This window comes from Suricata suricatta, chromosome 2 (genome assembly GCF_006229205.1).
Source record: "Suricata suricatta isolate VVHF042 chromosome 2, meerkat_22Aug2017_6uvM2_HiC, whole genome shotgun sequence".
Lineage (NCBI taxonomy): Eukaryota > Metazoa > Chordata > Mammalia > Carnivora > Herpestidae > Suricata > Suricata suricatta.
Window position 1 is genome coordinate 150057610 of NC_043701.1, and position 16897 is coordinate 150074506.

General features: G+C 56.0%; 1 protein-coding gene across 2 annotated transcripts in view; it reads left to right on the plus strand.

Moving 5' to 3' along the window:
* The first annotated feature begins 517 nt into the window (after positions 1-517).
* The window catches only part of RASGEF1A (RasGEF domain family member 1A), a 34784-nt gene continuing 18404 nt past the window's right edge, over positions 518-16897 (plus strand). Inside the window, exon 1 of one of the 2 annotated variants that reach the window (XM_029932188.1) lies at positions 518-645. Coding sequence is in view for 1 of the 2 variants with exons in the window: in XM_029932187.1 (XP_029788047.1) it covers positions 1284-1301 (18 nt within the window). In the remaining variant the exon portion in view is untranslated. Of the gene's footprint in view, positions 646-1164; positions 1302-16897 lie in introns of those variants that run through there. The other variant, XM_029932187.1, reaches the window with a different exon arrangement.

Here is a 16897-nt window from a genome sequence, read left to right on the forward strand (position 1 = left end):
CTGGGAGGAGAGATGGCTGTCTCACAAGGCTGCTGGGCTGAGGGTGGGCTTCCTGAGACTGGTCTGGACACAGACAGGGTCACCTCTGCCCATCTGTGCCCTAGGGCTTGCTTGTGAGCTCTGTTGGGCTTGTCTCAGCCTCTCTCTGAGCACCCCTCTCTCCTCTCTGTAACGTGCAAGCTGAGAATGTCCCTGCTTCTGTCGAGTGGTGATTGCCTCAGAGTCCTACCCCAGCTTGGTCTCCCAACTTAGCCTCTGGGCTCTCCAGTTCCAGATCTTCCAGGGAAGAGCTCTTTGCTCAAGCCATCTTTTCCATTCACATTCTCAGAGCCTGGGTTGGGGTCCACGGCAGGCACACGGTGGAGGGGGTGACCTGTCACCTGACAGGATTTCTTCTGAGCGCTGTGGCTTCTGGGGGCGGAATGACGCCTGACTGTGCCATGTGCCAAGCCCGCCCCACACCATGTCTCAGATTAGTCCTCCCACAAAAGCAGCTGCCGTGTCCCCTGTGTTCACTCAAGGAAATGGAAGAACAGAGTTATGTGTGACGCTTGAGGCCCGAGTGAGCGCCTCGTCAAGGGAAGCACTCAGGCCAAGTGCTGGCCAGGCACCTGCTGTAGCTGGATAGTGGATATCTACGATGAGGTGAGGTCGCAAAGGTCGAAGAGAGGCTCAAAGGGAGGAGACGGGGTTCTAGCGGGGCCCTCCGCGAGCGGGATCTCACCAACACCGCTCGCATCCCGCACTGAATCCGGATCCACGGAGCACCCTTGGAGCCGTGGCACACCCGCACCGCCCAGCACTGACGCGCTGGTGCGGCCGCCCGACTGATGCTTCGGCCGGTGCCCCGAAACCCGGCGCCAGGCTCGTACGAGCTGCCCTCGCCGCGCCCCTCGCGGTGCCCCAACCCCTGTCCCTTCCCCACCGCCCTCCAGGTGGCTACGCGCCGCTCACGCCCGCTCGCCTGCCCCGCCCCGCCGCGCCAGCCACACCTAACTCCCGGAGCCCCCGCCCACCGGCCCCGCCCGCCGCCCAGGTTCCGCCCCGATTTTGGCCCGGCCAAGAGGTCCTCGGCCCCACCCAGCCCCTCCGCTTCCTTGGGCCTAGCCCCGCCCCTGACCCCGCCCCGCCCCTCCGGAGGCAGCGAGCCGGAGGGCTGCGAGAATGGGGAAGCCCGCGGGCGGGGTCGGGGGGCGGGAGCTTCCCGGGTGCTCTGGGAGAGGAGCGGCCGCACGCGGGGCGCTTGCGGCGCCAGTGTACAGTGCGGGGCGTAGGCGACCAGGATGTTTCTGGAGCCCCAGGTAGGGATGCGGCACGTGGCAGGTGCGGGCGGCGGGTCGCGAGGCGGCGACGTGGGTGCGCACGCAGGGCACCCCTTGGTTGCCGCAAGGCCGGGGCAGGGGGTTCTTGAGCCGTCTAGAGCTCGGGAAGAGGCGCTGACCTCCGACAACTAGTGAAACCATCCGGAACATCTCGACCCGGCCCGGCTCAGAAGGAGCCTGCCCTTGGGAACCACTCCCTCTGCGTGCCCGCAGTGGGGCACCTGCTGCCAGGTGGGCGGCGCCCGGGGCTCAGAACCGGTGGATGGCTCAGCCTGCCGCTGCCCTTTCTGGAATGGCTTGCTGATGCCAGTGATCGTCTATGACTGGGGGGGGGGGGCGGTGTTCCTGCCAACCTATTAGGGGCCCTTATGGTGTGAACCGGGCCAGGGAGCCGGAGACAGCAGCCCCAGCAGCAAGGCAGGGAGGAGGATGACTGCCCTGGGACTGGCAGTCAGGCTGTTTAGAGCCAGGACAACCCCGAATCCTTTCCCAGACTTGAGGGGCACAGAACCACCTGTTTGCCCTGGAGGAGGTGGGGGAGAGGAGGAGGTCTGTGATGAAGTGGGGACGTGGGAGGTGTGTCTGTGTGTATGCCATGTGTGGGCGAGAGTGAGAGTATGTGAAAATGCAGGCATGTTTATATATGGGGAATGAAAGCGGGAGAGGAGGAGAGAGAGGCGTCTATGGGGGCAGGGTTGTGCCTGTGTGGGCACACAAATGCCTGCATATTTAAGAAGAGTGAGCTCCAGGGGGGCTTCAGGAGCTTGGGCTCCAAGGTGAGGGACAGCTTCCTTTCTGGAGGGCTCAAAAGGGAGACTGACACTTAATCTTGAGCTTGAGGCAGTGTGATGCATTTCTGTGGCTGTTTGTTAGGACCCACCCTTTGAGATGGACTGGTGGTGTGATTCAGGTACCAATGCTGCCGCTGTTCCAAGCCCCCTTAGCATGTAGATGACCGCACAGACTTGGGAGCTCAGTGTGGGTGTGAGCACAGAAGAGGCCTCAGCTGAGCAGGCTGGCCCCAGCTGTGCCGAAGACGCGGGGCTCATTGGTTGCTTCATGAATTCACCTATTCAGCACACATTTATTGGAAACTTGTGTATGGGTTCTGTGAATTTAGTAGGGGACCAAACATATGACAGTCAGTGCCCTCAGGGAGCCCACCTTCTAACAAGTGAGAATGGGGGGAAGCACCATCAGTAAATACAATGTAAGCAGCACCTGGCTGGCTCCATTGGAAGAGTGCTCGACTCTCGATCTCTGGGTTGTGGGTTCAAGCCCCGAGTTCAGGTGGAGCGATTTCTTAAAAAAATAAACGTAGAAAAACTTAAATACAGTATGGAATGTTGCATGGTGGTAAGTGATAAAGAGAAAAAGTGAAGCAAGAAGGAGGAATAGGATGTGTGGCAGGTACCTCCCTCAGAATAGTTTAGGTTATCTGCAGAAACAACACAACCCCCTCCCTCTTCCCCCTCCCCCCCAATCCAGTGGATTTTAACAACACAGTGCACTTTGGACCCTGCTCCACGCCTTCTTCACTCAAGGCCACAGGCTGACAGGCTCTGTGGCAGAGGGGGAGAGAAGCTCCTGCACTAGTATTTTAATACTCCAGCATGGCGTGCCACCTGTCACTTCTACTTGCTGCTCTGGAGCCAGATAAGTCATGTGGCCCCACTCAGCCTCACTAGGACCAGTAGTGACAATGCTCAACCCGGCAGGTAGGGCCCAGGATACTGAGCACCACTGTGACGGGGCTGTTTGTACCTTGGGTAGGACAGTTAGGGGAGGTCTCCGTATGTGTGACATGTGAATGAGGACCTGACAGAGGGGAGGGAAGGAGACAAATGGCAATGGGAATGGAGGGGCACACCAGGACAACACCAGGCAGGGCTTTGAAGAGGCTAGTGCTCCAGAGGCCAGACCAGAGGCTGGATGTCAGGAGCAGAGCAGGTGGGAGGGAGAGGACTGTGGGGCCAGCACCGTGACCCAGGAGCTCAGACCAGGGAGGCAGTGGGAAGGGGGTGGGGTGGGCGGACAGAAGGGCCAATTGGGACAGACTCTGGATTAAAGCAAGAGGGGGGCGCCTGGGTGGCTCAGTCGGTTAAGTGGCCCACTTCGCCTCAGGTCATGATCTCGTGGCTCGTGGGTTCGAGCCCCACGTCCGGCTCTGTGCTGACAGCTCAGAGCCTGGAGCCTGCTTCAGATTCTGTGTCTCCCTCTTTCTCTGCCCCTCCCCAACTCATGCTCTGTTTCTTTCTCAATAATAAACACTAAAAAATTTAATTAAAAAAAAATAAAGCAAGAGGCCTTGGTCGAGGCTGAGATGTGGTGCTGGAGACAGAGCAAGGCAGGCTGACTCCAGGAAGGAGGGCCTTGCCCTTAGGGAAAGGTGGGAAAGGATGAAGGTGGAATGGTGGGGGGAGTGGGCAGGAGGCAGAAACAGTGTGACATCCCCTGGGGAGATGTCACCTAGCAAGGGGGTGGGCAGGTGAGAGAGAATGTGAGCAGAGGTCTGGCACAGAGTGCTAATTTGGAGCCCCAGCTTGCCCTACCCTCTGGGTCCCTTGCTGCCTCCTGGCCATACTGCCTATGCCTGTGCCTGCTGGTCCCATTCTGCCCCAGGCGCCATACGGCCATCTCGCTGGGCCTGCCTGCTGGGGCGGGGACCCTCTGTGTGATCTTCACTGGGGGCAGCAGGGTGGACTGAGGGAGCTGCAGAAGCTGTGTTGACCCGGCTGCTGTGCGCACAGGGGGCTGGCCAAGATACACGAGCCCTGGGGACAGCACTGCCGGCAGGCCTGTACCTACCAATCACGGGACCACAGTAGTGTCATCTTCAAGGGCTGGGCAGTACGGAGGGCTGCTTGGGGGCAAGGGGTAGGGTTTTGCTCAGGAGTGACGCAGCCTATGTTGGAGCTGTACCTCTGAAAGCTTTCTGCACCCACCATACCTCTGGGCCTCTTGGACCTCACCCTCCAGGGGAGCCGCTGGTAGGTGACCAGAGAAGGGCTGTGTCAGCCAAGGGAGCCGTTATATCTCCTTGCTCTTCCTTCTCCTAAGCTGCTGGAAAACCTCTGGTCATCCTTGGAAGCCCATCTCAAAATCACCTCCTCCAGGGAGCCCTCCTTAACCTCTTTCTACAGAGTTAATGCCCCCACGCTTGTGCTTCCTCAGTACCCAGCATGTACCCTGGTCCTGAGTTGCTCGTACTGCACTGTGGTGTTACATCTGTCTGCATCTGCCAGAGCAGATGCTGAGATCCAGGGGTTCTTCCATTTCCAAGGGTGCAGTACAGGTCAGGAACACTTCACAGGTGTTTGTTGACTGACTAAGTAAGGGAAGGAAGAAAGGAACAAATATGAGGGCTGGAAATGGCTCGTGGAGACTGCTTCTTTCCGTCTCCTGGTTTTACACGTGTGGAAACTGAGGCTCAGAGGGGCCTGCCTTACCTGTCTGAGTTCAGCCCGGAGGTCAGGTGCAGAACCAGTTCCCAGATCAGGATGCCTCCACTATGTTAGGTTCTGGGCTGGCTGGTTCCCTGTGGATTCCAGAACAAGGGGGATCCCCAAGGCAGACAGGTTGAGGGCCTTGGGGTAAGCAGTCATGTGGGAGCATATGGACAAAGGCACCAGGGTCTTGGGGTGTCAGGAGAAGAAGGGCAGCCAGGGACCTTTACTGGGGTTCTTCACCCTCCCCCTCTGGAGTCCTGTAGCTTCTGAGGCCTCTCTGTCGTAGGCAGGGTTTCACTGGTAACCCACTGCCCCGCACCTCTGCCTCCAGTGGAATAACCCCGCCCTCCCTCTCCTGCTCACACCCGCCCGCCTGGCTGGGGCGAAGCCCACGGCATTTCCCAAATGTCAGTGTGGCTGCCACACTAGCTGCCCCTGCCTGAGGTGGGGCTGGCGGGTGTGAGTCACAGGGCCTGGGGGCCAGCTCGTGGATCTCCCTTAGCCCTCAGGAGGTCGCTGTACCAGTGACACAAGTGGAAGCCAAGACCCCAAAGTCTAAGGCTCAGCAGCAGGAGGCAGGAGGAGCTGACATTCATCCCCAGAGCCTGGCCTTCCTGTGAGCATCAAGGCCGTGAGCAACATCCTTAGAAGAGGGCTGGCAGGGTCCCAGAAGAGGGTGGAAATGGCAGCGCCCAGCCCAGAGGGCACAATGGTGCAGGGTCATGGGTGTGTGGCCAGGAAAGCGGGCTGTGGGCCAGGTGGCTGGCCTGGGTGGACATTGTGTCCCTGGCCGAAGGCTGGGACACCTGCCCAACTGGCGGGTCCCAGGGCACCTGCTCACACACACCTCTCCCTACTGCTGCCGCTGAAGTGAACATCACAGCCCCTGCTCCGCACAGACTGAGTGGGGGTATCTTTGGGGTTAGGGACACCTGTCCCCAGGGGAGGTAGACAGGTAAGCTACTGAGATTTTAAAAATGTATGTTAAGTAATTGGTAATGGAACTGTCTCTTATTAGTTTGAACAGATTTTCAGTGTGGCTTCTTAGAAAATCTAAGAGATTAATCATATTACCTGTGCATAAGGAACATTCTGCCTCTTCATTTCTAATGTATCTTTTATTTATTTTCTTATCTTATTGTGTTTTCTGAAAGGTCCAAGGCAACATTAAATAGTGGCAGTTGTCCTTGGCGTGATCTTTGTTTTAATGAGAAGGCCTTTAATGTTTTACTAAGTCTGAAATTGGCTCTAAATTTCAATAGATATTCTTCATCATGAACGGTATGCTCTTCTCCTGCATTAATTGCCAAGAGTGTTCACCAAGAATGGGTATTAAATTTCATTGAAAGCTTTCCTATATCTAGCAAGATCATCAAATTCCTTTCCTCCTTGGACCTATTAATGTGTTGACTTATTAGCTTTTCTGAGCTAAATCATCCTCATGTTTCTGAAATAAATCCCACTGGGTGAGGCTCAATTGTGCTTTAAAATGCTTCTAGGTTCATTCTACTGATAAGTTGCTTAGGGTATTTTTCATCTATGTTCATAAGTAAGAATTTATATGTACTTTCTATTACGGGACATATTTGTCACATTTATAAATCGTGGTTATGTCAGCTTTGTAAAATGAATAGGAAAGGTTTTCAATATGAATTGTGTAGTTGAAATAGTTTAAATATCATATACAATTATCTTATTCTCCAAGGCTTGAAATAATTCATTTTAGAAACTGTCTCAGCCAGGAGTTGGTTTAATTTTTCCCTAAGGTCTGGTTGGCTGTCAACTTACCTTAATTTGTACCATGGTTATTGTGTCTTTTGGGGTTTTAAGCGTTTTTAGTCTGTTTTGGTTATTTATATTTTCTAAATAATATCCTAGTTCAAAATGCTTACAGATCTTTTAGCACAGATTTATAGAGTCAATTATTTTAAAGTTTCTTGTCTGTATCTGTGGCCAGATTCCCTTTTTCATTCTTAGTAGCTGCATTTTGCATTTCCTCTCTCCCTCCCTCCCCACCCTCAACCTCCTACTTTCCTCCCTCCTTCCCTTTCTTCCACCCTTTTGTTGATTAGAACTGCCAGAGGTTTATCTTTTTATTTTGTGATTTCAAAAGAAAATCTGCTATTAAATTCAATCAGCACATTCTGCTCTCTTTCATTAAATACACTGTCTTCTAGAAATTCCTTCCTCTAGTTTACTTTGCTGCAGTTCTATTTGTCTAGAAGCTTTTTTAGAATCAAGTGCTTTGTTCATTTTTGTTTTTTCTTGTTTACATAAAAGAAGTCTATGAATTTTTCTCTGAGTATAGCTTTGGACATACCAAATTTCATGAGGAGTTTTCTTATAAGGGTTATTTCTCTGATGTGTCTGTAATTGGAGAGTTTTTTAAAAAAGTTTTTATTTATTTTTGAAAGAGAGAGAGAGGGAGAGAGAGAGAGGGAGAGAGAGAATCCTAAGCAGGCTTCGTGCTGTCGGTGCGGAGCCCGATGTGGGACTCCGTCTCATGACTGTGAGATCATGACCCAAGCCAAAATCAAGAGTTGGATGCTTAACTGACTGAGCCACCCAGGTGCCCCTATAATTGGAGTTTTCATTGCTTCTTTAACAAAAACACGATTTAGGGAAGTTTCTAAATCAAGTGGGTAGACTTTTGTTTCATTCTTTGTTTATTAATATCCAGCTGTTGTGTCCACAACATCCTGTCTGTACACTTCTGTTTGGGGACTCTGGGGGCACATTTGTGGCTTGGCCTTGGACTCTGGTGTGGCACCTTCCTGCCTGCTGACACCACCGCAGTGCTGAGCTCGTCCGGCCCCTCTGTGCACACTCCAAGCAGGTGGCTCCACCTGGGCCGGGCTGTGACCGCTTCTCAGGGGCCTGGCTGGCTCCCCACCCGCCTTCAGCCTGCACCTGCTCTCCTTTCTCCTGAGCCCAGGCTGATGGCTCTAGGTTTTATGTTAGATTGTGGTGGTTACACTCACCAGGCTTCAAATCTCAGCCGCCCAAGTTGGGTCCGTAAGATCTGGGGTGATGACTTATGCCCTTTCAGCCTTTGTTCCTTCGTCTGCAAAATGGGACAGTGGCTGCCTTGCCAGCAGCACTCGTGGCAGTGCCTTGGGTGGAAAAGGGTGCTGCCCTGGGGAGGGGCTGGCCAGCTTCTGGCTACTTGGTCATGAGTCCCCAGCCTAGGGGCCATGGGGCGGGTGGTAGGAAAGCTGCTGTGTCCAGGAAGTGTACCCAGGAAGTGGGAGGCTTTTTGTTGGAGGGTCAACACATGTGCCTCAGTCTTTCCAAGAGGCTGTGGCCCCTGGCCAAGCAAGGAGGCTGGGGCACAGAGCCCTTCTGCTCCTGGAGCACAGCAGGGTCCCAGGGGCGTCACTATGGGTGTTTGCCAGGAGGATGACAATTAAAGGAAAGGAAATTGATTTTTATTTGTTTTTAAATACAAAGGAAAATCGTTGCTCAGCCTAATTAGATGTCATTTAAAGGAACTGTGTGTTCTTTTTTTTCCATCCCCTAGCAACCCCGGGCAGCCTTGGAGGTGGAGGCTGATGCTCCTGAAAGGTCTGAGCTGTGGCTTGTACCCCACCCCACCCATCCATTCTGAGGGGCCCAGCCTCCCTGCCTCTCAAGGACCCTCAACTCTGATGCGGTCTGGTCACTGTCCTGCTCCCTCATGGCCATGCTGAGCTCTGGTGACTATGCAGGCTCTGAGGAGCAGCCCCGCAAGTGGACGCTCCACATAGGAGGCGGGCCCAGAGGGGGATTTCAGTTGAGGTGGGGGTCTGCGCCCTGCTCCCCCAACCCTTGAGTGGACTCCCAGAAATGACAGGACCGGCTCCCAAGTTTACCGCAGTTCGCACTCTCTCCTGTCCCAGCCTGCGCCCGCCCGCTCAGCCTCCAGGAGGCCAAGTCTCCTGCCCGGGTGACCCCTGTGGAATCCAGTGGAGTCGGCCCAAGAGGGAGGCCAAAAGGGAAGGGGCGGGAAGTGGGAGGCCAGTGAGCCGCCACCGCCCTGCAGACAGGGCAGGGCTTCTCTGAAATCCCACCTGCTCTGTCCTTGGGCCTCTCCGGGCTCAATAATGGGACGGTTATTGGTGGACAATGACATTCTGTCCCTTGGGCAGCCACCAGAAGAAGCTGACTGGACAGAAAGGGGAAACGAAGGAGGAAAAAAATGAGGAAAACAGCCGGCTCGGCAGAATTTGTACTTTGGAGTGTGAAGCGGAGACGACAAGATTCCTTCAATTTGAATAGTATTAGGTGCTAGAAAGGAATTCAGAAGGAAAAAAATGAATCATGCATCCGTAACAAAGCTTTAATTATCAGCATCGCTCCCTAGGCCGGGCCTTTGTGGAGGTGGCGCCCGTGCGGTGCTGCCTCCCTGTGGTTCCCATGGCAGCCGCCTCCAGGCAGGGGTCCGGCCTGCACTGCCCTGCCAGGCCCAGAGGGTCCACCGAGGTAAATATGGCCTTTCCTCAGGGCATCCGTGGAGGTGATTTCTTGAAGCTTGGTTTATGTAAAAAATGTCACCCCTTGTTGTCCAGGGGCTCTGGATGCCCACCCGGCTGGCAGGATGGAGAGGTGGGAGCTGCAGGGTGCTCCCTGGCCTGATCCACAGGGAGGGGGCAGGCCATGTCCTCCCCAGGACTTCTGTGATAGAAAGTCCATGGGGGTGCAGAGGGAGGAGGGGTGAGGACTTGTCCACAGGGGCGTGTCACGTCTGCCATTTTCCACCTTGGACAGGGGCCAAGAAGCTACCCCGAGGCCAGAGCCAGCCCAGGGCCCCTGCATGCCAGGGCAGGGCAGTGCAACCAAGTCAATGGGTCTGCCTGCCTGGAAGCAGGGGGTAGCTTCTCTCCAGTTTCTTCCTGTGCAGGAGGGGGCCTGCTGGCGGACCTGGGCATGGGGAGGGGAAAGGGATCCCAGAGGTGGGACCAGGGAGACGTCAGCACCAGCCTCCATCATCTGTGTTAGGAAGGAAGCAGGTAATTTTGATAACAAGTCCACCAAGTCAGCAGGTACTGTGCATGTCTGGAGCCTGGTGGCCTCACAGCATGCTCGCTACCGCCTGGGAAACAGGTGCTGGTGGTGCTGGGTTTTACAGAGGAGGGTGTGGCTCCAGCTGGTGGGGTGGTCAGACCTTGCTGCCAGTCCCCTGGACCCCCAGCTCATGCTTGCTGTCAGACCCCAAGTATCTGTGGGGCGTGGCCCCCGCAGACTGGACCAGGGCTCTCTGGTGCTTAAGGGAAATGCATAGCAAGTCCAAGTTAGGAGGATCTGAGGGCTGGTGTTTGAAGAGGGCAGGACAGCCGCCAGGAGGGAGGTTCCTGCCTTAGGAATATCCGAATTCAGGCTGGGGCTGTGCATGCCCTTCTGCTGCGGCAGGAGGCCCTCCATTCCTTGTGATGGGCAGCCAGGGGATGGGCAGCAGGTCTGGGGGAAGCTGTTCCCCAGTGGCCTGGGATCCTACCACCTAAGCCAGAGGGCAGGCCGGGGACTACTCTGGGTGCTGGAGCGACATATGGCTTGCAGGGTCCTGGCTCCTGGAAGCTCTTGCACCCCCCAGAATTTCTGGAAACGACTGTGGGTTATGCGCACAGACTCTCTCAAGCAGGTGTGAGGTGGGGATAGAGGCTGCTTGAGACGGTTTGAATGCCCAGAGTGAGGGTGCAGCTCTAGCTCCACAGAACTGGAGTGGGAAGGGGACGCGAAGGAGGGGGACGGACAGTGAGCTTATCATGAATAACAGGTGTATCAGAGAAGTGGGGAGAGGAAAGAGGACCAGAGAAGGGAGGTGGATGCACTTGGGGTGGGCACCCCTCCTCCCCCTGTCTCCCTTCAGACTCCCACTGCTCCCCGCTCCCTGGCTGTGGGTGCTACGCCCTCTGGGCTTCTAGCCCCCTCCCATACCCCCTCTGCTGGCCCAAGTGTCTGGCACGCTGCTCCCCCAACTAGTCTGGGCTCTCCCGCTAGGGTTTTCTGGCCAGTTAGACCCTCTGGGTCTCTCCCCCTCCCCTGGCACCCAGCAATGAAGATAAGACTCCAGAGACCATGTGAAGTGACCTGTCCACTGCTGGCCCTCCCACTTCTGCCATTTTCTGGTCTGTGATACTGGTTGGGAAACAGGAGGATCACAGGATAGGGAAGATTAAGTGGGGTGATGGGGGAATGAGGAGGCACTGCCTCTGCCACCTGACTTGTCCTGCTTGGCGGGGGTGAGGCCTTGGTTTTGCTGGGCAGAAGGGAGGAGGCCCCAAGATTCTGGCCACTGCCTCAAGGCACAGAAAAGGCAGACACAATGCATGTGAGTCCCTGAGCCTCCATCCAAACCAGGAGGTCTCCTGGGCCTCTCCCCCCTCCCCTCCCCCCTCCCCAGTGGGTGGCAGAGTCAGTAGGTGAGTTGGGCCCTTTGGTTCAGTCACTGAACAAGCAGCTTTCTACTCTTCCCCAAACCTCCCCGCCCCAGCAGGCAGATTCGTAGTTATAATTTAGAGTCACAGCCTTCTGGAGAATCGAGGCCACCTTCAGCATGCTGACAGCCTTCTCTTGGCAGGGGTAGCCCCCTTCCACTGCCGGCTCCCCAGCTTAGGTGGTGTGACTTGAGAGGGTCCAAAGAGTAGGCCCAAATCTTCACTGCTGCAACGGATCCACTAAAGGTTTACTGGAAGCTTTTGCACATGCACTAGGAATCCTGTAAAAGTGGTTGGGGGTGGGGTGGGGGCATGCATTGCAAAGAGCATTTCATTTACAGATTTGTCTTGCAACCTCTTGCTTAGAATTCCCTGCTGTGTAAAGTGAGGCTCCCCTCAACCAATTCCTCATTCTGGTAGTGCCCCAAAGGGGTCGCTTTTGGATCCCAGGAGAGCCTCCTGAAAGGAGTGCTTCATCCTGGACAAGTGCCAGGAGAGTCTCCCTGGAGACCCTCGGCCGGGCGGCAGTGGAGAAGGCAGGGAGGACCCTGCACATGGTGGCCCCGCATGGCTGATAGATGACCAGGATGTATTTGTTTGGAGGTGAGCAAGCAACCTGCTCCAGGGAAGACTCTCCAGAGGGCAAGTGGGATGGGAGGCTCACGGGCCTTGGGCTCCAGAGGCCTTGGCACCAGCCCTTCCCTCTGCTCACAGTGCTTTTCCTTTTCTAGAAGTCTCCTTTGAGTCTGCTCAGACCTCACCTCCTCAGGGAAGCCAGCCTTTCCTCCTGGTTAGGTTACCAACTGCTCTGTCCCCACCTCCTGACTCTTTTCTCTCCCAGAGCGCTGATCTTCTTCTGACCTCTAATATCACATCCATAGATATGGATCGTCATGCATGGCAGCCACAGCCTGCTCCAGTGGGGGCTGAGTGGGGTCAGAGAGCCTTGTTTCCTGTGTTTCCACAGTGTCTAGGCAGGTCCTTGTTAACATTTGTGGGTGGGTGGATGGATGGGTGGATGGATGGATAGATGGATGGATGAGTGGGTGGATGGGTGGATGGATGGATAGATGGATGGATGAGTGGGTGGATGGATGGATGGGTGGATGGGCAAGGAGTAAGGGCTCTGTGGAGCTCCCACCTTCTCCCCCATCCTAGTGCAAATGATTTCACAGAACCAGACAGCCCTAGAAGGGTGATGGGGTCCATTGTGCTCCTTCCCAGCTCTGGCCGTTGCTGGCCCTGGTCCAAGTAGCCAGCACAGTTTTCTCCCCAGATGTGGCCTCTGAGTGTCAGTGTGGCTCCTGCCTGCTCTCACCATGGCTGGATTTTTCTGGAACGAGGATGTAACCTAAGATAGCTCCATGAATATACTCATTCTAAAATCTCTGCCAAATGCTGCCCTCTTGGTTAAGTGGCCCACCATTGTGGGGTCACAGGCTGGTACCCAGCTCCCTCCAGGAGCACTTTCTCTGCCCTCACCCAGCCTCGCTCTGTCTCTCCGTCTCTCTCTCCATCTCTCTCTCTCTCTCTCTCTCTCTCTCTCTCTCTCTCTCTCTCTCTCTCTCTCTCTCTCTCCTCCAGCCAGAAGAGGGGAGACTGGCAAGATGTGTAATTTTCAGTTGCTAATTGTGATGCCCTGCAGCTTGCTGAGCTAAAAATAGTCTTCATTTTTGTTGAGTAGGTTAAAAAATAGAAGCCCACGTGCTGCCTCCGAGAGCAGCACTCCTGGCAAAGCCCAGTGGAGGCAGGGCCTGGCTCGGGCCCCTCTTCTGTCTCCCACCGCCAGATCCCTGGGGACTCATGCAGGATGGGCGCTCAAGGCCGTTTTTGTCCCCATTTTCCAGGAAGCTGGGATCCTTAACTTTGTATCCATAGATGAGCTTCTGGGAACCCATCAATCCCTGGAATTAAATACCGAATGCCATGGAATGTGCATTCATCCATGTGTCCAGGGTAAGGGCCTTAGTCTACATCTGATGCTTGGGGGGTCATGCCCCAGCCAGGGACACTTGTGAGCAGAAATGACAGTCTGAGAAGGAGCAGGGCTGTGGGACAGACATACTCACTGCTGCCTGCCTGAGCAACATTGTAGAAGTGCCGTGAACTCAGTGTCCTCATCTGAGAAATGGGTGTGTCCGTGCTGCTCACCCCACTCCCACTGCCCCAGGTTAGGGGGCATTGTATCAAATGAGATGTGTGATGCCCAGCATATGGCTGGGCTCCAAGTCCTAATGACAAACATTTAAAGTACAACAAGGTTAGTCAAAAGAAAGCAAGCTTATTTTTACTTCTATGTTTCTCAGAAATTTCCAGAATTGCAGACTCCAGGATCTGGAAGAGGTCCTAAAATTCTAACTGCCCTGGGAACCTGCCCCACTTCTCCTTCAGAGTGGAACGGAGGCCTGACACTGTTCCTGTCCCTTCCATGGGCTGTCGTCCCACTATCGACGGGGGCAAAGTTGGCTGGTCTGAGGCTAGCCAGTTATCTTTGGCATTCTTCCGTTAGTTCTTTTGAAGGGCTTGCTTCCTGCAGTCGCCCTGGGTTGGGGCTGAGCCCTGCCTCCCCTTTCCCAGAAGATGCCTTGGGGGGCAGAGCTGGTGTTGGGAGCAGGTAGCTGGATATCAGAGGCCAGGAGGCCTGAGGGCCCCAGAGCGCCCGGCAGTGGGGGAGGCCACGGCCTCTCCCGTGATGAGGCTCCGGCCCCCACCTGGCTGCCCTGAGTCCCTTCCTGCCCAGAGCCGGGAGGGTAAAGCCCCTGTGGGATGAAGCAGTGAACTGGAGGCTCCCTTCAGGGCTGGGGACCAGGGAGGAAGGCCAGTTCATATGAGAGCAGACCCTGGGCATGGGAACACCTCCAGAAAGGTGCACAGCGCCACCCTGACAGTCATGAACACAGAAGACCCTGCACACGGATGCTGCAGTAACTGGATGTTTCTCTAGAGTCAGTGTCACTTATATCCCTTACACAAGTGTGTTCAAATAAATTGTTTGTGACAACATCAGCTCATCAGTTGTGGGGGTGTTTTGCAAGTACATTGGGCAGTGTGACCTCCCCTTCCCCCGGGCCTTGCTGGGCATCTCAGTACAAAAAGCAGAAAGGCACTCAGAAATGAGTGTAGCCCTTACCCAGGCCTGGGCAGACATGACAGTATATGGGGACACGTAGCAATGGGCACATTTGGGTGCTCACAGCAAGCCCTGGGCGTCCATCAGAGCTGCAGCTCTCAGAGGCGAGGGCGAGGGTCAGGGGGAGACTGGAGTGGGGTGCAGGGTCTGGGGAGGCCATCTTGCACACCTGGAGTTTGTGAGAAGAAGATCTGTGTCCCAGGTCCAGGAGGTACAGTGTGGTTGTCCCTCCCAGGGTGCCTCTGGCTTTTGCACATGTGTGGCTAGAAGCAGATGCCCGCCTCTCTGATTTGCTGCCCGACGGAGACACGTGGAGCCCTCAAGGCCCAAATCAGAAAGCACTGTGGCCGTGAGTGGCACTCTAGCTAAGAGGCTGCAGAAGGGAATTTGATTGATAATCTTCCATAGAAAGCCCCTCAAAACCCTTTTCCCTTCCCTGCCAGGTCTCTAGGAAGACCTGGGGCTGCCTATGTTCTTGCCACTTAATCTCTCGAGGTCTCTGGGACGGTCTGCCCGACTCACCGCACTTCCCTCTTCTCCTGGGCCCTCCATCCAGGCAGCATCCATGCTCCTGATGCCTTTGTCAGTGTGTTCCTTCGAACGTGTGTGTGTGTGTGCGCGCGCACCGCACAAGGTGCGGGGGCAGCTGCGAATACTCAGAAGTTAAGTCCTTCGGCTGAGCTGCACTGATGCAGAGCTCCAGACTGTGCCCTGTGGGAAGGCACCTAGCGATTGAGAACCGCGTGCAAGCAGTCCTCGGCCAGGCTGAGCAGAACCCGGACACCAGCGTTTACTTTCTGGGCTATGACTGCCTGGTGCGTACTTGCCCTGGGTTGGAAGCCATTTTCCACGCATTCTCCCCTCCTGCACTCCAACACCCTTGCTGTGAAGTTCAGGGGCCAGTGTCCTTGTCTGATAGTTGGCCATGAGCGTGTGCCGGTTGTAGGCTTGGGGTGGAGGCACGGAAACCAGACAGACAGATGCTCTTCTCCAAGCCCGGCTTCCATAGATATCAGGGCCTGCGCCAAAGTGCGTGTGCCAGCACTACTGGGGAGTGTGGTCCCAGGGAAGAGGAGGGACGAAAGGTGGGATGATTGGATGGGGGGTGCCTTCCTATAGGAGTCGTCTCACTGAGGTTGTTGGAGCGCCTCTGTGAAGCTTTTCTATCTCAAACAGTCCATCTGAGGTGAGGAAGGGGCATTTACCGCTGCCTCCCACGTCTCACTGACCCAAGTTCACCCCTGGGGTGAAACCTGGTGGCATCCTGACTTCTGACTTGTTCACAGGGCCTGGATGGATCCACAGAGCACGGCCTCAGCGAGAGCCCACAGCCGAGGGCAGGAGTCATGTGGTCTGCTGATGACCATGAGGCCCTAGGCCAGAGACAGTAGGTGTGAGGCCATGACAGCCAGCGCCGGGCCACTCAGGTGAGGCAAGGCACAGATGTGGTGGCCCACAGTGACACCAAGTCCCCCTCACAGAGACCGTAGCTTCCATCTCCTCATCTAGGCCTCACCACTGCCCTGCCAGGGAAGTGGAGCAATTCGCAGCAGAGGAAACCAACGCTCAGAGCAGCTCAGAGGCATTGCCATTGTCGACATGGCGCGTGTCTCCTGACTCCATTCTGGACTCACCCACCGTAGTCCCAGACCTGAACCCACATGAAAGGACTCATGCGTGGGGGTGCAGACCAGGAGCATTCTAGGACTGGAGATGCAGGAGGCTGAGGGTTCCTTAGTGGACCGTGCAGGGGCAGCAGGTGTGAGCCCTGAAGCAGGGGTAGCTATGAGACCCCTCTGTGCCCCTTCCTATTCTGGGGAGTCGCCCCAGATGTGCCAGATGGAGCAGAGTGGTGGTGGGGGGGCCAGGAAGGGGCAGAAAGATGGAGGGGGTGACAACACGGCCCCATTGCTGTCCCCGCCTGGCCCTCATCACCTATGGCCAGCCTGCTGGATACTGCTGGTGGCAGGTAGCAAAGGGACCCTCAGGCTCTGCCTCTACCAGGCCAGCCCGCCCTGCTGCCCTCATCGCATGCCAGCCTCCAGGGTGCCACTCTGCCAGGGCAGGGCAGTGGCATGGCCTCTCCCCTGGCACCTGGGCACCCTTGAGACTTGGGGCCCAGAGGCAGGCAGGAGGAGGGGACCCCTCCATGGATGGTGTGCCCAGAGAACCAAGCAAAACCAGGCATGGAATGGGCAAGCGCTGGCACGTGGCTGCTGTCTCTTAACTCAGAGCAGGCCTCCCCTGCGCAGGAGCACCTGGGCCCCGGGCCTGCCCCTTGCGCCCACCTGGGCCTGTGAGGAGGGTGGGAAGCTTGCAAGGCCCTCCTGCCAGGAGAGAGCGCACCACCTTCACCTGCCTCACCGTGAGCTGGGCGAGTCTATAATTAGAAGGGGCTTGCCTTCCTGCCCCAGCAGGGGAGGGGCTGCCGAGAGTCAGGAGGCCCGGTGTGAGTCCAGTAGGCCCCAGCTAACTGGGAGCAGAGGTGCGGGTTCCAGCCTCAGGACCCAGGGAAGCTGACGTGGCCCAGCTCCATCCTCCCCACCTCTAGGACCCAGCCTCAGGAAGCTTCCAGAGCTCTCC